The sequence below is a fragment of the Muntiacus reevesi genome, chromosome 1, assembly GCF_963930625.1.
Source record: "Muntiacus reevesi chromosome 1, mMunRee1.1, whole genome shotgun sequence".
NCBI classification, from domain to species: Eukaryota; Metazoa; Chordata; class Mammalia; order Artiodactyla; family Cervidae; genus Muntiacus; species Muntiacus reevesi.
In genome coordinates, this window is record NC_089249.1 from 62939283 (window position 1) to 62960642 (window position 21360).

General features: G+C 53.6%; 1 protein-coding gene across 1 annotated transcript; it reads left to right on the forward strand.

Annotated features, from left to right (window-relative positions):
* Nucleotides 1-772: 772 nt before the first annotated feature.
* On the forward strand, nt 773-21310 carry SELENOO (selenoprotein O). The gene is made up of 9 exons (XM_065945759.1): nt 773-1373; nt 11886-12089; nt 12923-13103; nt 14614-14744; nt 15060-15340; nt 19557-19707; nt 20344-20529; nt 20609-20765; nt 20855-21310. The coding sequence occupies exons 1-9, from the start codon at nt 805-807 to the stop codon at nt 21029-21031; spliced, it is 2037 nt and encodes a 678-aa protein (XP_065801831.1). The 5' UTR covers nt 773-804; the 3' UTR covers nt 21032-21310.
* The last annotated feature ends 50 nt before the right edge of the window (nt 21311-21360 follow it).

A 21360-nucleotide genomic window follows, 5' to 3' on the forward strand; every position in this document is an offset into this window, starting at 1 on the left:
TTCTGGGGGAACTGCGGCCCGGATCAGCACAGCTGCCGCCCTCCCAGCGCGTGGTGAGGAGAAACAGGAGAGTAAGAGCCTGCTTACTTCAGAGGGAAGCGCAAGGAAAAGCACGGGGTGGACAGGCAAGCGAGCGGCAGAGGGCGGAGGGGCAGCGGGACAGCCGGGCGCCGGCTTCCAGCCGGGGGAGGGGAGGGGCCGCGCCCGGCCCGCCGGAGGAGCAGGCCGCCGCGCCCCCGGCTTCGGCTTCACCCCGGGGCCTTCCTGGCCCGAAACTGCCCCCTGACTTCCGGCAAGATCTTGACCAGCGCCGCCGTCTTTCCCCCCTGTCTCGTGCGCGCTGGGCAAAGGACAGTCAAGGGCCAGACCCCAACAAAGCTGGTCCTGCTTCACGCGGAACTGCGGGGCACTCCGAGGGTCCCCTGGGGCACTCGGCACGGTCACCGGCCCGGAGCGCTCAATCCGGACGGGCCGGAGCCCCCGAGGCGGGGTAGTCTCCGCCGCGCGCTCCCCCAGGGTCCGGCCGGGACCTCGAGGTCCCCCAGGCAGGAGAGGAGGCGGACGGACGGCGAGACCAATCAGAGTCAGACTTCCGCGGGCGTCCGGCTCAGCTAGGCATGTCCGACTCTGTGCGACCCCACGGACTGCAGCGTCCCAGTCAGTCAGAAGAGGCCCGGGAGGCGAGCCCGGGGCGGGACTTCCCGTCGGGGCGACGGGGCTTCCGGGGCTAGCGGGACTTCCTGTCGGGGCGGCGGGCCTTCCGGGCAGCGGGACTTCCTGTAGGGCGCCGCTGAGGCGCCTCAGATGGCCGCGCTCCGCGCAGCGCTCGCGGCCTCGCTCGCGGTCGCCCGCGCCCGGCCGCCGCCCCTCGGCCGCCGTCCGCCGCCCGCCCGCTGCTCCGCGTTGGCCGGCGCCATGGACCCAGCGCCCCGCTGGTTGACCGGGCTGCGCTTCGACAACCGCGCCCTGCGCGCGCTGCCGGTGGAGACGCCGCCGCCCGGTCCCGAGGGTGCCCCGTCCGCGCCGCGGCCGGTGCCCGGCGCCTGCTTCAGCCGCGCGCGGCCCGAGCCCCTGCGGCGGCCGCGTGTCGTGGCGCTGTCGGAGCCCGCGCTGGCGCTGCTGGGCCTGGGCGCGCCGCCCGCCGCCGCCGCCGCCCGCGAGGCGCGCGAGGCCGAGGCCGCGCTCTTCTTCAGCGGCAACGCGCTGCTGCCCGGCGCCGAGCCCGCCGCGCACTGCTACTGCGGCCACCAGTTCGGCCAGTTCGCGGGGCAGCTGGGCGACGGCGCCGCCATGTACCTGGGCGAGGTGTGCACCGAGGCCGGCGAGCGCTGGGAGCTGCAGCTCAAGGGCGCGGGGCCCACGCCCTTCTCCAGGTGTGTTTGGGGGTGCGCCCGCGCACCCGCCGGGCGGTCGGGGGTGAGGCTTGTGGCCCGGGACCGTATAGCGAGCTGGGCAGCCGCGCCCGAGCCGAGACCCGAGGCTCGGACGAGAGGCCGGGAGCTGTGCGCCCTCTCGGGTCGGGCTGAGCGTCTGATCTCGCCGCGCTGGCCGCTGCCCGCTGCCCGCTGCCCGTGCTCTGTTCTGATAAACGACCCACGGACTTGGGAGCCAGTCCTGCGCGTGACACGCTCGTGTTTACCGCGTGCCCCGCGGGGCTGCCAGCGCTGCGGCGCTCAAGGCTTCGACTGAATGCTGACCGGGCCGTCGGCTTGCCTCCCACACACTTAGCACCGCGTATGCCTACTTACTACTTGGGGCCAGCCCTGCTCTGAGGGCGCAGTGAGGTGGGCGCTGTCCGTGCTCCTCCAGGGCCTCATGCTGCCGGCCTGGGTCTAGACCTTGACAGCCCTACCTGGCAGGGTGCCCAGCTGTCCCGCCTCAGCTGTATGCCCGCGGCTGACAGGCTGTTCTGCTCTTTAACACGAAAAAGTTCATATCCATCGCCCATGTTGTTAAGGGCTTGTTGAATGGCCAGAAGAATTACACCTAACTTGGAGCTTTATTTCCAAAGACATTCTGAAGGTGTGCTGTTGTCTGGCCCCTCCCACAAGCTCTTGCCTCCCCTCTGTCAGGGACTGAACCCGCCCCCCACCCCCCCCATCTGTAGCAGCTCCACCTCAGGTCCTCAGGTTCTCCCTCATACCCCAGTCTTCAAACCTTTCTGTGTCTGCGACATCCTGAGTTCAGCCTGGCACCCCCACCACGGTCCTGGCACAACCTGCTCAGAGCTGTTTGCACCTGCAGCTGGTGGAAGCATTTCTGCTCTTGTGATCATGTGTAAATGTCTCACTTTGGGGCTTGCATATTGTATGAGCAGCTTTCAACTTCATGTGTTCATTTTAACCATTTGTTTTTGTTTTTAAAAAAATTTTTTTGAGAGTAACATGCTGCTGAAAGTTGCTTTTAATATTTGAAGACTTGAACTGTAAGTCAGTGTTTCCAGACCTGAAATCCTTTAAAAGAAAGGGGCTGTCTGACTGTTAGCAGACTTGTGCCCATCCCCAACGTTTCCTGGGGTCCCCAGCCTCAACAACACTTGAGGCTAACATCTGAAGTGGTGCGAGTGGGTTAGGCCAGCAGCTGCTGGAATCCCCGGGTGTGAGTTGGGGGTGAAGGGACAGGCGGCTTCTTGCCTTTGCCTCCGTGGGGGTTGGGGTCTCAGGACGGCAGGTGCAGGAGAGCTCGGCGTGTGTCCTTGGCGCTCTGGGGGGGCAGGGTTAGGAAAGGCCCTGTACTCTTGCTGTGCGGTCGTTACACGGTTCTGGTTTCTGCTTTGGGCGCCTCACCCTGGCAAGGAGGTAGCCTGCCTGTTTTCTGGATCCTTTTTTACCAGATCCACAATTAGCTTAAGCAGTGCTGGCTTCCTGCTGAATAGGCCGGGGTGGGGTGGAGTGACATTTGAGGACAGATCACAGCCCACAAGGGCGTGAGTGGAATGCAGCTGCGTATTGAGTCTCACCAGCCAGAGGCAGGTGCGGACAGCCTTGGGGTGGCTGCCAGGCCTGGCTTCTAGAGGTGTCAGTCACACCTGGAATAAACTCCTCCCAGGTGAGGGTGAGGCAGGAGGCCGAGGTGGTCCCCACGCCGTGTGGAGGCCCACAGAGGTCTCAGCTGACCTCTGGTCCCACTCTAGGCGTATGCCCCAGCACCTCAAACTCATACTGGCCTCTTCCCTGCAGAGGACGTGGGTAGAGGTGCATCCCAGGCAGCTTCATGCAGCATCTGTGTCCTTTGGCAGGTGAGACGGAGTGAGCCCAGAGTTGTTTTTTTATTCCTAGAGGATTTTCTAAGTTGTCTCAAGTGCCTTCCTGCTGGGGGAGTGCTCGGACGCTTCCGTGCCCTGGGCCAGGCCAGGGCACCAGGCCCGACTCTGAAGGGCAGAGATCCAAACTCACTTTGTTTTGGTTGCTTGATGGGTGGGGGCTCTTGGAGGTCGAGGTGTCCAGCCCCCTCACCTTACAAGGAGGGGCCTAAGGACATGGCTCCTGCAGGCTAGCTGTTCTCATGGATTGCTGTGACTTTCCTTCTTTAATTTAGAAAAACATGGAGTAAGAAACTTCGGATGTCGTCACTCTGTCCTAATGGGTGAAAAGCTGAAAAAACTGAAAAATCAACAAGTTTTCTTAGATCTGCAAGAAAAGCGAGGTGAGAGGGCAAATCACTGCCCACTCGTCACCCCCGCCCCGACTGGAGAGACAAGCAAAGACAGAGAATTGCGCGTCACCAGAGCAGGAGTCTCCAGGGACTCTTGCACTGTGGATGATGATTTGCTGGAGGCTCAGTGTGGACAAGCCAGTTAAAACCCCAAGGGCCCCCAGTCATAAGGGGCCCCTGCACCTCGGTGAGTTTTACCTCCTGGAGCTCTACTAGGTCCTCTCAGTGAATGCTGGTGGAAAACCCCTTTGTGCTTCTGGCAGGAGTGGGGAAATGAAACCGTTTCAAGTTCACAGGAGCACCGTGTTCTTAGCAAGCCTGCCTCGGGGAGCTAATTAACCCGAGGCTGAGCTGCTGGGGTCTTCTCAGAGCCTGAGCTGGGAAGGGGACGTGCCCAGCTCCAGCCTCTGGCGGAGAGGAGACTGAAAAGCCCATGTGAGCATTCTCAGTCCAGAGACCCAGGTTCACTGACAGGCTGAGGCCTCCACCCAGTACCTGAAACCCACCACCACATCACAGAGGCCTGTTTATAGCTGTTCTTTTTGCCACAAACATCATTCCTGGCTGTCAAGAAAAAATTAAAAAACATACTAAAAGGCAGGAAACACAGTTGCAAGCGACAGAGCCAGCATCAGAATTGGCCTCAGACGTGGCAGAGGTGTTGGAACTATCAGACCAAAGACTTGGCATAACTGCGAATATGTCAAAGGCGCTAATCGATAAAGCAGGCAGCACACAGGGACAGATGAGCAATGTGAGCAGAGAGATGGGAATTCTGAGAAAGACCAGAAGGAAATGCTAGAGATTTCTCGTAAAAACACTAACAAAAATGAAGAATGCCTATGATGGACTTATTACTAGACTGGACACAGATGAGGAAAAGTCTCTGAGCTTGAGTATATCTCAGGAGAAACCTACAAAGATGCAAAGCAAAAAGAAAAAACGGAAAAAGCCCAAACGCTATTCGAAGAACTGCAGGACAGCTGCAAAAGAAGTAGCATGTTATAGGAATACCAGGAGAGAAAGAGAAAAAGGGACAAAAGAAATATTTATTGTAGTGACTGAGAATTTCTCCAAATTAATACCAGATGCCAGATACAAGAAGCTCAGGGTACACCAAGCAAGATAAATGTCTACCTGCCCCCCCTACAGAAAAAAAAAAACACACCTAGGCTTATAATTTTCAAACTACATACAAGCAAAAATAAAGGGAAAAAGTGAAAAAAGCTAGAGAAAGGAAACACTTCACCTACAGCAGAGCAGAGATTAGAATGACAGCTGACTTCTCAAAAGCCAGGCAAGCAGAGTAAAGTGGAGTAAGGGAAAAAACTCACCCATCTAGGATTATGTGCCTTGTGAAACTATCCTTCAGCAGTGAAGGAGACACAGACTGCCTCAAAAAGTAAGGGGAATTGTTACCATTAGATCTGTTTTGCAAAAAATGTTGAAAGATGTTCTTTGCAGAGAATGAAAATGATACAGGTCAGGAGCTTGAATCAACATAATCAAAGGACTAGCACAGGAGAAGGAAGTGAGTGTAGAGTGAAGCCTCTGCTTTTCATTGTAACTGATGTAACAGGTAATAGTTTAAAATAGCAGAAACAATGCATTTGATTATGTGTAAGTGAGATTAATGACACCAAATGGAATAAGGGATGGGAGGAAGAGGTTGGGATTATTTTGCTATTATAAAGTACTCATACTACCCATGAAGTAGTATAATGGTACTCGAAAGTAGACTTGGATTAGTTGTGAATGTGTATTACAAACTCCAGGGAAACCATTTTTTTATAGTAAAAAAACAAAACGCACAAAAAGTATTATTGATGTGCCAGGAGAGAACTAGTGAAAAAGGAGAAAACAGAATCACAAAATGCTCAATTAAAACCACAAAATATGGGGGGGAGGGGGGAGAGAAAAAGAGTGAAAGGAAAGAAAACACTTTGGTCTAAACACACTAATTAAAACACAGGATACTGTTAATAAAAAAAAAGGTCCTAAAAGAAAGGGAAAAAAAAAAAAAATGGTCCTATATGTTGTCCATAAGAAATCCGCTTTAAATATGAAGACATGTAGGTTAAAAGTAAATGGATACTAGTGTACCATGCTAACACCAATCCAAAAACAAGCAGGGGTAGCCATATTAATTCCAGAAATAGTGGACTTTGGAATAAGGAAAGTTATTAGGGATAAAGAGGGGCGTGACAAAATGAAGGGGCCAACAAGGCAGAACAGTCCTTAAGGTGAGTGACTGAGTGAGTGAAACTCGCTTAGTCGTGTGCAACTCTTCACGACCCCATGGATAATACAGTCCATGAAATTCTCCAGGCCAGAATACTGGAGTGGGTAGACTTTCCCTTCTCCAGGGGATCTTCCCAACCCAAGGATCGAACCCAGGTCTCCCGCATTGCAGGCAGATTCTTTTACCAGCTGAGTCACAAGGAAAACCCAAGAATACTAGAGTGGGTAGTCTATCCCTTCTCCAGCGGATCTCCCTGACCCAGGGATCAAACCAGGGTCTCCTGCATTGCAGGCGGATTCTTTACCAGCTGAGCTATCAGGGAAGCCCATCCTTAAGGTATATGTGTCAAACAGCAGCATCAGAGTGGCAACTGACAACTTGAGAGAGGCACAGAGGAATCCACTGTCACAGTCAAGACTTCAGCACCCCTCTATCAGAAATGGAGAGAGCCAACCGGCAGAAAATCGATAAGAACACTTTTGAGCTCAATTAACACCATCGATCAGCTGGATATAATTAACATCTAGGCCTACTTCATCTAACAACAGAATACATATTCTTCTCGGGCCCACATAGAACATTTATCCAGATAAATCACATTCTAGGCCATAAAACACACCTTAACAAATTTTCAAAAATAGAAATTATACAGTGTCTATTCTCAGGCCACAATGGAATCAAACTAGAAATTGATAACAGATCACTAGAAACCCTCAAATTCTTGGAGATTATGCAACATACTTCTAAATGATGCATGTTAGTTGCTTCAGTCATGTCTGACACTTTACAAGTCCATGGACTGTAACCTACCAGGCTCCTCTGTCTGTGGAATTCTCCAGGCAAGAATACTGGAGTAGGTAGCCATTCCCTTCTCTAGAGGATCTTCCCAACCCAGGGATCGAACCCGAGTCTCCAGCATTGCAGGCAGATTCTTTACCATCTGAGCCACCATGCCAAGAGAAATTTTTAAATGTTTTGAACTAAATGGAAGTGAAAATATCAAGTGTGTGGGGTACAGTAAAAGCAGTGCTTTGAAGGGAATTTATAGCAGTGAGTACACATGTTAGTAAAGAAAAGAGATCTAAAACCAATATTTAAGCTTCTACCGAGGAAACTACAAAGAGCAAATCCAAACCAAAGTAAGCAAAAAAAAAAAAAATAAAGAGTGTGTTGGTAGTATAGTGGTGAGCATAGCTGCTCTCCAAAGTAAACAAGAAGAAGGAAAATTAGAGCAGAAATCAATGAAATTGAAATAGGAAATAATAGAGGAGAAATCAGTGAAACGAGAAGCTTTTTCTTTGAAAACATATATAAAATCAATACACCTCTAGCCAGGCTAACGAGGAAAGAAAGTTAGGAAGCAGTTACTAATACCAGAAATCAAAGAGGGAAGATCATACAATTCATATAGACATTAAAAGCATAATTAAAATACTTCAAACAGTACTATGTTCACAAATTTGCTAGCCTAGATGAAAAGGACCAATTCCTTGAAAAACAAAATTTGCCAAAACGCAAGAAAAAATAGACAATCTGAATAGGCCTGTATATATTAAAGAATAGACAATCTGAATAGGCCTGTATGTGTTAAAGAAATTGAGTCAATTAGTAGCCTTCCAAATCAGAAGGCATCAGGCCCAGATGAGCTCAGTGGCAAATTCTGCCAAACGTTGAAGGACAAAATTACGCCACTGTTTTCAGAGAATGGAAGCGGAGGAACTGCTCCCTGACTTGTCTGAGTCCAGCATTGCCCTGATACCAGATCTAGACAAAGGCAATGCAAGAAAACTACAGACCAAAATCACTCATGAACACAAAGAATTCCTCGACAAAACATTAGCAAATCAAATTCAACAGTGTATGAAAATAATTATATATCACCACCAAATGGATTTATTCCAAGTATGCAGGGCTGGTTCAACATTCAAAAATCAATCAATGTGATCCATCAGATCAACAGGCTAAAAAAGGAAAATCATATATTAGTTGAAGCAAAAAAGGCATTTGACAGAATCTAACACTTCATGATAAATCAGAAATGAGAAGAACTTCCTCAACTATTGAGTATCTACAGAAAACCTCTAGCTAAATCATCATCATGAGAACCTCAGAGCTTTCCCACCAGAAACAAGGCAGATGTTCCATCTCTCCATTGCTTCTCAGCATCCCTGGAGGTCCTAGCTAATGCAGCAAGGCAAGAAACTCAAAGGTATACACATTGAGATGAAAGAAAGAAAAACCGTTTTTGTTTGCAAATGGACATCTATGTAGAAAATCTCAAAGAATGGACCAAAATGCGCTCAGAGCAGCTGTAATATTGCAGGCTACTGTGCTACAGCCAAGCAGTGACAAGTGGAATTTGAAATTAAAAGCACTGTTTCCATTAACATTCCTAAAAATGAGATAGTTAGGTGTAAATCTAACAAAAGATCGCTATGAGGAAAACTACAAGACTGATAAAAAAGAAGTAAATCAGTGTCAAGATATTCCATTTCATGGATAGGAAGATTTAATATTGCCAAGATGTTGGTTCTTCCCAACTCAATGTATAGATTCAGTGCAACCCCAATCAAAGTCTCAACAAGTTATCTTGTAGAAATTGACAAAATGATTCTAAAATTTTTATTGAGGCAGAACCCCAGAATAGCTCAATATTGAGGGACAAGAACAAAGTCAGGACTGGCACTGCCCCCACTTCATGACTGACTACAAAGCTGTGATTTTGGCCAAAGAATGGATAGATCAATGGAACAGAACAAAGAGCCAAGAAATAGACCCGAATAAACATGGATCTTTGTTTAAAGGAGCAAAGGCAATCCAATGGAGCAATGATATTTTCAACAGATTGTACTGGAACAACTTCCCAATCCCAAAGAAAGGCAGTCCCAAAGAATGCTGAAACTACTGCACAATTGCACTCATCTCACACTCTAGTAAAGTAATGCTCAAAATTCTCCAAGCCAGACTTCAGCAAGACGTGAACCGTGAACTTCCAGATGTTCAAGCTGGTTTTAGAAAAGGCAGAGGAACCAGAGATCAAATTGCCAGCATCCGCTGGATCATCGAAAAAGCAAGAGAGTTCCAGAAAAACATCTATTTCTGCTTTACCGACTATGCCAAAGCCTTTGACTGTGTGGATCACAGTAAACTGTGGAAAATTCTGAAAGAGATGGGAATACCAGACCATCTGACCTGCATCTTGAGAAACCTGTATGCAGGTCAGGAAGCAACAGTTAGAACTGAACATGGAACAACAGACTGATTCCAAATAGGAAAAGGAGTATGTCAAGGCTGTATATTGTCACCCTGCTTATTTAACTTAAATGCAGAGTACATCATGAGAAACACTGGACTGGATAAAGCACAAGCTGGAATCAAGATTGCTAGGAGAAATATCAATAACCTCAGATATGCAGATCACACTACCCTTATGGCAGAAGGCGAAGAGGAACTGAAGAGCCTCTTGATGAAAGTGAAAGAGGAGAGTGAAAAAGTTGGCTTAAAGCTCAACATTCAGAAAACTAAGATCATGGCATCCGGTCCCATCACTTCATGGCAAATAGATGGGGAAACATGGCTGACTTTATTTTTCTGGGCTACAGAGTCATTACAGATGGTGATTGCAGCCATGAAATTAAAAGGCACTTACTCCTTGGAAGGAAAGTTATGACCAACCTAGACAGCATAGTAAAAAGCAGAGACATTACTTTGCCAGCAAAGGTCCGTCTGGTCAAAGCTGTGGTTTTTCCAGTGGTCACGTATGGGTATGGGAGCTGGACCATAGAGAAGTCTGAGTAATGAAGAATTGATGCTTTAGAACTGTGGTGTTGGAGAAGACTCTTGAGAGTCCCTTGGACTGCAAGGAGATAGAACCAGTCCATCCTAAGGGAAATCAGTCCTGGGTGTTCATTGGTAGGACTGATTTTGAAGCTGAAACTCCAGTACTTTGGCCACCTGATGGGAAGAACTGACTCATTTGAAAAGACCCTGATGCTGGCAAAGATTGAGGGCAGGAAGAGAAGGGGACGACAGAGGATGAGATAGTTGGATGGCATCACTGACGCAATGGACATGAGTTTGAGTAAACTCCGGGAGTTGGTGATGGACAGGGAGGCCTGGCGTGCTGCAGTTCATGGGGTCGCAAAGAGTTGGACATGACTGAGCGACTGAACTGAACTGGAACAACTGGACATCCACATTAAACTGAACTGAACTGGAACAACTGGACGTCCACATTAAAAAAAAAAAAATGAATCTAGACACAGACCTGACACCCTCTACAAAAATTAACTGAGAATGGATGACCAACCTACACACAAAATGCAAAACTGTAAAACTCCTAGAAGACAAAACAGAAAATCTGAATGACCTCAGGTATGGAAACGACTTTTTAGATACAACACAGAAGACAGGATCCATGAAAGAAATGATAGGCTGGACTTTATCAAATGTAAAACTTGTGTGAAAGTGTCAGGAGAATGACAAGCCACAGACGGGGAGAAAGTCTCTGCTAAAGAAACGTCTGATAAACGTCCGTTCTCCAAAACATACAAAGAACTCTCAAAATTCAAGAAAAAGCAAACAAACTGATTTTAAAATGGGGCAAAGACTTTATTAGACACCTCCCCAAAGAAGATACAGAGATGGCATATAAGCCCATGGAAAGATATTTCACATCATGTGTCATCGGGAAAATGCAAATTAAAACGGTGAGACACCACTACACCCATGAGCACGGCCAAAATCCAGGACACTGCCAACACGAAATGCTAGCAAGGACGTGGAGCAACAGGAAAGCACATTTGTCGCTGTTGGAATGCAGAATGGTCCAGCTGCTTTGGAAGACTGTGGTGGTTTCTTACCAAGCCAAATATTATTGTCACCGTATGATCCAGCAATCATACGACTTAGTATTTACCCAAAGGAGTTACACACATGTCCACATGGAACTCTGTATAAGGATGTTCACAGCAACTGTATTCCTAATTGCCAAAACTTGGAAGCCACCAAGATATCCTTCAAGGTGAATAGATAAAACATGGCCCATCCAGACAATGGAATATTATTCAGCAAAAGAACAGGAAAAAAAAAAAAGAAATGAGCCATCAAGCCATAAAAAAAAACATGTTGGAAACTTGGATGCATATCAGTAAGTGAAGAAAGTTAATCTGAAAAGGTCACACAGTGTGACAGTATGACATTCTGGAAAAGGCAAAGCTCTGGAGACAGTAACAAGACCAGGGGTTGGGAGGTGAGAGACGGCTTGGTGGAGTCAGAGGACTGTGGGCAGTGAAACGTCTCTGTGTGACCTGTAGTCATGGTGGATCCCTGTCTGGGCGGTTGTCCAGACCCACAGGATGGGTAACACCAAAGATGAACCCTGATGTAAAACAAACATGGGCTCTGGGGGGATGGTGACATGTCAGCGTGGGCTCACTGGCAGACGTCCTGTCTGGTAGGAGTGTTGATGCTGGGGGGGCTGTGTGTGTGTGGTGGGGGACATGTGAGAAATCTCTGCCTTCTGGTCGGTTTGCTGAGAACCTAACACTGCCTAGGAAAGTAAAGTCTATTTAAGATAATGATAATGTCTGTTTAGGGTAAGAGAACGTCTGAGTCATTTGGAGCTGCCCAAGGTGGGCTGAAGTCCTCCCGCCACTGCAGACAGTGCTGTGTCTGTGTTGTTGTGTTTTTTACAAAGTAAATTCTTAGGAACAGAACTGTAGAGTTACAAGTGTGCGCGTGGCCCAGGGGATGGCTCTCCCCGTGGCCTCGGCTCCCACGGCAGGCTGGGCGCCCGTGCTGTGGATCGAGACCTTCAGGACATGAGTGGCACAGCGCCTGGGGTCACTCGAAACAGACACGTTCTGCGACGACGTCAGAGCTGCCATGGGCTGGTTTTAGGAAGCTGGTAGCGGCTTTCCCGGTCCCTTCAGCCTGCGGCTGCGCCTGCATCACCGTGCCCAGCAGTGACCTCTGTGCTTGACCTCAGACAGGCCGACGGCCGCAAGGTTCTGCGCTCCAGCATCCGCGAGTTCCTGTGCAGCGAGGCCATGTTCCACCTGGGCGTCCCCACCACGCGGGCCGGCGCCTGCGTCACGTCCCAGTCCACCGTCGTGCGCGACATCTTCTACGACGGGAACCCCCGGCCCGAGCCCTGTGCCGTGGTGCTGCGCCTGGCCCCCACGTTCCTCAGGTGAGGCCCGCACACTCACGTCCCCAGGCCAGGGGCTGGGCAGTGAGCCCGGAGCCACCACCTGGGGTCTGTGACCGGGGGCTGCATCAGGCGCGCCGGGAGAACGGCCCCACCCGCGTCGCTGGGCGGGTGGCCGTGACACCCAGCACGCCCGCTCCCAGTGCCCCGTCTGCCGACCGGAGGCCTCCTGCTGCCGGGGCCCTGTGAGTCCTCGGTCACCAAGCTGCCTGGAGTCGAGCACTCAGTACCAGCCACCCGCAGCCAGTCACCAGGAGGCGGCTGTGGCAGTCTCGGGGATCAGGGAACTCAGCTGACCGCATGGCTCAGCTGTCTCCGGCTTCGCCTTTGTCTCTGGGGTGGAGGCGCCAGGCCCATATTGGGCCCATTTCGGCCGTGGTAGCCGTGTCTGGACCAGACGGTCTGCTGAGGGCTGGTCTGTGTCACGTAGGCAGTCGGGCAACACCCCTGGCCTCCACCCATGAACTGCTGGCGTTCGGCCCGTGTGATCAGCAAACATGACTCTGGACGTTGCCCCGTCCCCTGGGGGTGTAAGTGCACCACTGCTGACCCCAGCTCACCCCAGCACAGGCCGCCTCCCTCCGTGAGAGCACGAATTCCCTCATCCCTGCAGGGTGGCTGTGGCCGTCCCGTCCCATGTGCCCTGGGAGGCGCCCCGTATCAGCCTGTGTCCCTGAAGATCAGCCGTGTTTGTATGGTTTGTCCCCCGCCCACCCCTGCTCTGGCCACGAACGCTGCCAGCAACCCCCTTCCCGCTTCACTCAGGAGGGGTGGTGTCACATTTAACTGGCTGTCAACGTGGGTCTCCCCTGCAGGTTCGGCTCGTTCGAGATCTTCAAGTCCAGAGACGAGCACACGGGCCGCGCGGGCCCCAGCGTTGGGAGAGACGACATCCGGCTGCAGATGCTCGACTACGTCATCAGTACCTTCTACCCCGAGATCCAGGCCGCTCACCCTGAGGACCCTGTGCAGAGACACGCCGCCTTCTTCCGGGAGGTCAGCGGGGCCGTCCCCTGAGGGTGGGCTCTGGGTGTCCTGCCCTCTGAGTCCCCTCCTATCCCAAACCCCCATCACCACCCACTGGCTTGGTCCAGGGCTAGCTTCTCAGATGCTGAGGGTCAGGGTCCTGGGATGGACCCCCATTTGAGCAGCCTCAAGGAGCTGTGCAGAGATCTAGGGGGGAGTCAGGGCCGGCAGGTGTTGGGTCTCCTGCATGGGGCCTGTGTGCACAATGGCCCCCACTACACAGCCCTAAACCTCTTGATTTGGGGGACATGCTGACTTTCCTGGCTCAGGGCTGAATGCACCCCAGAACTCTCAGGTATGGTCCCTTCCCAGGGGCCGTGCAGGCATCCCCGGCGGTGGCCACAATGGGAGGGGTGCAGCCTCAGCCCGTGGCGTGGAGGCAGCAGGGCCGGGGGTCTTCCTAAGGGCTGAAGGCTCGCAGCTGACACTGTGCCCCAGAAGTGGGCCCAAAGCAGCGCTTGTGGGGCCCCGCCTGCACCCTGGGGACCATGTGCAGAGACACGCTGGGGAGGTCTGGTCCCTCCCCAGACGCCCCCCTTCAGCCACAGTTTCTTCCTATCTGTCACATGGGCAGTGCCAGGGAGACTTGAGGCTCAGCTCACACCCACGGTGGTGGCCTGGGTCTTCTGCCCTCTGAACCTGGTCTCTTGGTCAGTGAAGTCAAGCATGGTGCTGTCCAACGCAGGCAGCGCCTGCGGCATCACAAGGCGCGCTGTGTGTGGGCTGCTCGGGGGGCCACGGGCTGTCTGGTGCACCTGCGGCTCACAGGGCTCCCCCTGGCTGGGTGCGGGGCGGCAGGGCGGTGCTCCTCTCACTGGCTGGGTGCGGGGCGGCAGGGCCGGTGCTGCCCCCTGGCTGGGTGCGGGGCGGCAGGGCCGGTGCTCTCCCCCCTGGCTGGGTGCGGGGCAGCAGGGCCGGTGCTGCCCCCTGGCTGGGTGCGGGGCGGCAGGGCGGTGCTCCCCTCACTGGCTGGGTGCGGGGCGGCAGGGCCGGTGCTCTCCCCGCCCCGGCTGGGTGCGGGGCGGCAGGGCCGGTGCTGCCCCCTGGCTGGGTGCGGGGCGGCAGGGCCGGTGCTTCCCCCCCGCCGGCTGGGCGCGGGGCGGCAGGGCCGGTGCTCCTCCCGGCTGCCAAGGTGGGCTGGTGGAGCCTCGTCCCCTGCAGCCCCGGGTGAGGCAGGACCTGGGGCGGGTTTGCCTGATAATGTGGTGACTTGCTTCCTTCTTCCGACATGGTCATCCCACGTGGGGGCCTGTGTCGTGAGAATGTCAGGGTTCCCTGATGTCTCTGGTTTGGGTAAAAGCCAGAATAGTGAGTGTATAAGAGACGGTGGTGTGGTCGGGGGGTTTCCTTCTCACATGTCCTCAGGCGTTCTTCCAAGTCAGGGCGGAACACTGGGCAGGCCCCCAGGAGTCGCCCAGCGGGCACAGGTGGTTCGGGGAGGGGCCGGGCCGAGGGAGTAGCGGCGGCCGTCCCGTTGCAGGTGACTCGGCGCACGGCCCGGCTGGTGGCTGAGTGGCAGTGCGTGGGCTTCTGCCACGGCGTGCTCAACACAGACAACATGAGCATCGTGGGGCTCACCATCGACTACGGGCCCTTCGGGTTCCTGGACAGGTGGGCGTCCCACTGCCCGCCGGGGCCCCCGGGGAGGCCCACATCAGCACAGGCATCACAAGCCAGCATGGCTGCTTTGGTGAAGGTTTTGTTCATGTTTGATTCTCAGCAAGGCCTGGTCATTCCCAGAGCAGGAATCCCCCAGCGGGCTTTAGCACAGACACGTTTAACCAGCACCCTCTGCTCTTTGGTGGAAAGTGGGCTGAAGGGGCAGGTGAGGCTGCAGGGTCCCCTGGGACAGGGCAGGACAGTGGAGTCCACCCAGTCCCTCGGTGGGTCCCTTTAGGCACCACCCCACTCTTGCCCGTGTGGCAGGTACGACCCTGATCACGTGTGCAACGCCTCCGACACCGCCGGGCGCTACGCGTACAGCAAGCAGCCCGAGGTGTGCAAGTGGAACCTGCAGAAGCTGGCCGAGGCCCTGGACCCCGCGCTGCCCCTCGAGCTGGCCGAGGCCATCCTGGCGGACGAGTTCGACGCCGAGTTCGGCCGGCACTACCTGCAGAAGATGCGCCGGAAGCTGGGCCTCGTGCAGACCGAGCAGGAGGGGGATGGCGCCCTGGTGGCCCAGCTCCTGGAGACCATGCACCTGACCGGTGAGCGGGGGCGGGTTGCTCACGAGCCGCGGCTGTCTGGGTCCCCGTCTCCCGTCCTCCGGGACTGCCTTTGCAGGGCGTGTGTGACTTCCTGGCCAATCCGGCTTGGAGGCCCAGTGCTGCCCCGCAGAAGTGGCCAGCCAGGCGCCATTTGCTGTTCCTGCCCTTGGGGAAAGCATCTTTCACGCAAGCGTGCCATGAACCATGGGCCAGTTCACACGTGACTCCTCTCAGTAGAGCACGCGCCCTTCTATCCACTGCTGCGCGCTTTCACACTGTGCGTCAGTCGAGGTGACCATGTGGTTTTACTTCTTTGTCCGTATCCTGCCGCGGTTTAAACTGCTTCTCACAGCCTGGAGGCTGGACGTCCAGCCTTGGGATGCCATCTGCTGGTTGCGTCCTCACAGGAGCACGGAGCCACTAGAAGGGCTGCAGCCCATCCCTACCTCCCAAAGGCCCCATCTCCAGACACCGCCCCCCTGAGGTTTGGGTCTCCGCCTGTGCATCTGGGAGGGGACATAGACACCCCTTGCGTTCTGGGGTGAACCCCACCTGGTCTGGCATTTTGCTGAGGTTCCTTGTGTCTGCACTCACAGGGACACTGGTCTGTGGCTTGCTTTTCTCATGGTACCTTTGTTTGGCTTTGGTATCGAGACAGGGCTGGTTTCATGAAATCAGTTAGAAAATGTTTCCTCCTATTTTTTAGAAGAGTCTAAGGATTGGTGTTAACTCTTCTTTAAACAATCGGTAGAAAAAAAAAAAGTTGGGTAGAATTCACCCTGAAGCCTCTGGTCCTGACATTTCCTGCGTCGGGAAGTTTACAGTCTCTTTACTTGCTATGGGCCTATTGAGATTTTCTTTTTCTTCCTGAGTCAATTTTGGTAATTTATGTTCTTAGGAATCTGTCATTTAAGTTACTATTGATAGTGTCTTCTTAGTCTTTTATTTCTGTCTAATCAGTAGTGATATCCTCACTGTTACTTTTTTTTTATTGTTTTCAGTTAGTCAGTTCAGTCGCTCAGTCGTGTCCAACTCTTTGCGACCCCATGGACTGCAGCACGCCAGGCTTCCCTGTCCATCACCAACTCCCGAAGCTTGCTCAAATTCACAACAGTTGAGTCGGTGATGCCATCCAACCATCTCATCCTCTGTCATCCCCTTCTCCTCCTGCCTTCAGTCTTTCCCTGCATTGGGGTCTTTTCTAATGAGTCAGTTCTTTGCAGCTTCAGCTTCAGCATCAGTCCTTCCAGTGAATATTCAGGACTGATTTCCTTTAGGATTGACTGGTTTGATCTCCTTGCAATCTAAGGGAGTCTCAAGAGTCTTCTCCAACACCACAGTTCTAAAGCATCAATTCTTCATTACTCAGACTTCTCTATGGTCCAGCTCCCATACCCATACGTGACCACTGGAAAAACCACAGCTTTGACCAGACGGACCTTTGCTGGCAAAGTAATGTCTCTGCTTTTTACTATGCTGTCTAGGTTGGTCATAGCTTTTCTTCCAGGGAGCAAGCGTCTTTTAATTTCATGGCTGCAGTCATCATCTGCAGTGATTTCAGAGCCCCCCAAAATAAAGTATCTCATTGTTTGCACTGTTTCCCCATCTATTTGCCATAAAGTGATGGGACCAGATGCCATGATCTTAGCTTTCTGAATGTTGAGTGTTTAGCCAACTTTTTCACTCTTCTCTTTCACTTTCATCAAGAGGCTCTTCAGTTCCTCTTCACTTTCTGCCATAAGGGTGGTGTCCTCTGTATATCTGAGGTTATTGATATTTCTCCTAGCAATCTTGATTCCAGCGTGTGCTTCATCCAGTCCAGCATTTCATATGATGTACTCTGCATAGAAGTTAAATAAACAGGGTGACAATATACAGCCTTGACTGGTTCCAATTTGGAACCAGTCTGTTTTTCCATGTCCCATTCTAACCGTTGCTTCCTGACCTACATACAGATTTCATAGGAGGCAGATTAGGTGGTCTGGTATTCCCACCTCTTTAAGAATTTTCCACAGTTTGTTGTGATCCACTCAGTCAAAGGCTTTGGTGTAGTCAGTAAAGTCAGTTTTTCTTTATTGTTTTAGCTGAAATTCTGTCAGGTTCACTGATCTTTTCGAGGAACCAAGTCTGGTCTCACTCTCTCACTTTTGTTCTCTGTGTATCTCTGCTTTCATCTTCCTTTCTGTTAAGTTTGGTCTTATTTGTTCTTTTTCTAGTTCCTTAGGTATAAGATCAATTTATTGATTTGAAATGTTTCTATTGAGAAGTAACTGATGTGCAGCATCATACAAGTCTCAGGTGTGCACCATGACTATACATGCAGCGGGAAATGATCACCACACACAGTTACAGTTTTTTTCTGGTAGTGACAGCGCTGTTCTTTTAGTTCAGACATACATAGCGATGAACTTCCCTCTGAGCACTGCTGCTTTAGGTTCATACCTCCAAGTGTTTTCTCATTTCCCTTGTGATTTCTTTTTAGAGCCAGTAGTTGATTAATTTTAACATTGTTATTCAGTTGCTAAATTGTGTCTGACTCTTTGGAACCCCATGGACTGCAGCAAGCCAGGCTTCCCTGTCCCAGTTTGCTCAAACTCAGGTCCACTGAGTCGATGGTGCCATCCAACCATCTCGCTTTCTAATTTCCCTTCCATTTGTGACTTCTAGCTTCTTTCCATTGTGGTTGCAGAACACACCAGTGTTCTCAGGGTGCTGACACTAGTTTCATGGCCTGACGCACGGTCTGTCCTGGAGAGCGTGCGGCTGAGGGCTTGGGTGGGGCACTGTGCCTGGTGTTCGCTGTTTCCCTGCTTGACCTTTGTCCAGGGGTCAGGCGCTGATACCCCGGCGCCTACAAAACTGCTAGACTCTGCCCTTCAGCTGTTTCTTGTTGTTAATTGGAGTACAGTTTCTTTAACACGTATTCAGGAACTTCCCCGGTGGCCCAGTGGTTAAGAACCTGCCTTCCAACGCAGGGGTCGTGGGTTTGATCCTTTGTCGGGAAACTAAGATCTCATGTGCTGCAAGACAACTACGCCCTTGCCCAACCAGAGAAGCCCCCCAAACCTCAGGGACGGCCCCTTGCCCAACCAGAGAAGCCCCCCAAACCTCAGGGACGGCCCCTTGCCCAACTAGAGAAGCCCCCCAAACCGCAGGGACGGCCCCTTGCACAACTACGCCCTTGGTCAACTGGAGAAGCCCCCCAAACCGCAGGGACGGCCCCGCACAGCCAAGAAGCGTTTCCCTTCAGTTTTAGGAGTGTTTGCTTTCTGTGTTGGGGGCTCTTGTTTGACTGTTGTATCTTCTTGCTGAACTGACTCACCCACATCTAAGGCTCCTCTCTGTCAAGTGCTTACATAAAGTCTACTTTCTGGTGTCAGCATAGCCACCCAACTTCTTAGGTTACTATTTGTGTGGGATATTTTTTCCATCTTTTTGCTTTCAACTTAAGCGTGTTCAGTATCTTACTGTCATTGGATCGTGTTTTTTATCCATTCTGCTGGTCTTTGCTCTATGAATAGTGACATTAATCCATTTACTTTGGGGGGGAGGCAGTCCTCTCAAGATCTTAGTTCCCAAACCAGGGGTTGATCCCATGCCCTTGGCATTAAAAGCACAGTGCTAACCACTGGACCAGGGAAGTCCCTGGTCCATTTACTTTAAAAGTTAACCACAGATAAGGAAGAATTCACGCTGCTTTGTTGTTTTCTGTCTTACACCATTTTTGTCCCTTATTTTCTGTCACCACACTCGTGTTTAGGTGGTTTTTTGTGTACACCATTCTGGTTCCCCACTCATTTCCTCTTCTGTCTGGTTTTGGCCATTTCCTTAGGGGTTATGGTGACACTGATGTAGCCAGCCAGGCCAAGGATGTCACACAACACGCCTGTTATCTCAGGTCCTCTGCTATCTCAACCTTGCAGCTCCCAGAGCGTGCAGTGCTGAAGGCGCTGACAGCAACGGCGGCCAGGGCTGGCCTCGGTGCCTGGACTGTTTATTCAGGTTACTGATGAAGAAACTGGGCTTGGAGGCCTTGGGAGACTGAGTGACTTGTCAGGTTCAGAGTGGGGACCGAGCTGGGGGCACTGAGAACAGGCTGGGGGAGGGGGTCAGGAACCCCTGGCCTGACGCCCAGCAGGTCTCCACACACACGTGCTGGATGAACCGTGTGGTCATCTGGCGACGGGGCTGCGCCCTGAGCAGCTTTCTGTTCTAGGGGCTGACTTCACAAACTCCTTCCACCTGCTGAGCTCCTTCCCGGCCGCGCCGGAGTCCCCAGACCTGGATGAGTTCCTGGCCACGCTGACTGCACAGTGTGCCTCCCTGGAGGAGCTGAGGCTCGCCTTCCGACCCCAGATGGATCCCCGGTGGGTGCTTGGGTCTTGCTTCCCGGGAATTTGTTTCCGGAAAGGGAGGACTATTTAGAACAAAGCCATGGGTGGTCAGACTCTGGCTTTGTAGCCCTGAGGCCCACCAGTCAGAGGAAAGGGCGTGATGCTGACGCTGGAATGAGGGGCCAGGCGGCACAGACTGGGGCATGGTGGTCTCTGCTCCAGGGAGGCTCCCAGGAACAGCCTGGGTGTAGACCGCAGTCTCCAGCCACCCAGGCTTTCTGCACCTTCGTGCCCGGGGGGTGCAGTCCACACTCACCCCATCAACAAGTTTGATGCCAGCAGCAATCTAGTGCAGCTGTGCAGGGGGAGGCTGAAGCTGGCAGGACCTGCTGAGCCCAGAGCCAGGGTGACTGAGAAGGGGGTGTCAGGGGCTGCCCTGCCCCCCTCCCCAGGTGGAGGATCCAGCTCTGTCTCCATGGGCGGAGTCAACAGCGGGAGACGGGCCTGTCACGTGCAGGGGCTGCCACAGAAGGAGGGCAGGCGGCTGGAGGTGTTCCCCCGTCTGCCCCGCCCACCGGACCCGGGCTTTGCCCTGGCGGGTCCAGACACAGCAGTGTGGCGGGCCAGGAGGGCCGAGCCCGGGGCCCCTCACGCGCCCGCTCCGCACAGGCAGCTGTCCATGATGCTCATGCTGGCGCAGTCAAACCCGCAGCTCCTGGCGCTCATCGGCACGCGGGCGAGCCTGGCTCGGGAGCTGGAGCGCGTGGAGCAGCAGTCGCGACTGGAGCAGCTGAGCGAGGCGGAACTGCACGGCAGGAACAGGAGCCGCTGGGCCGCGTGGCTCCGCGACTACAGGTGCTCCCCGCCCAATCCCCGGTGCCCCGCCCCCCCCCAGCGCGGGCCGGGCTGTGCGCTGACGCCCAGTGGCTTGCAGGGCCCGGCTGGAGAAGGACCAGGAGGCCAGCGGTGACGCGGCCGCCTGGCAGGCTGAGCGCGTGCGCATTATGCGCGCCAACAACCCCAAGTACGTGCTGAGGAACTACATCGCGCAGGGCGCCATCGAAGCTGCGGAGAGTGGCGACTTCTCGGAGGTAAGCGCCGCCCGCTCGCCCCCTCACCCTCCCGGCTGCGGAGGAGGCCGGCCCCCAACAGCCCCCCTCGCTCTCCGCCCCCCCTGCAGGTGCGGCGGGTGCTGAAGCTGCTGGAGACCCCTTACGGCGGGGAGGTGGACGCCGAGGCAGCCGCGGAGGCCAGCGAGGCGGCCGAGGAGACCCGCGGGGCAGCCGGCCGGCGGCGCTCCTATAGCAGCAAGCCCCCACTCTGGGCGGCGGAGCTGTGTGTGACGTGATCCTCGTAACCGCCCTGGGAGCTCCACGCAGGAGACCCCAGGGCCGAACCCCTGAGTCCACGAGGCGGCCCCCCGTCCCGTCTCTCCATGACGGTGGAGACGTCCAGTCAGGACCTGACCCGTCTCTGCCCGACGCTGACTCGCCACCCTTGCCCCAGGCTCTGCTCCCCACGACAGATGCACCACGCAGCCCCGAGGACCGGCCGCTCGGCCTCCACCCACCCGGCCACCTGGCGGGTCTGGGGTGGGGGGACAAGGCCCCCCAATAAACCGGCAGGCTCCTCAGTGGCCCCGCGTGGTTGTTCTGCCCCCGCCCGCCCCGGAGACAGAGGCTGGAG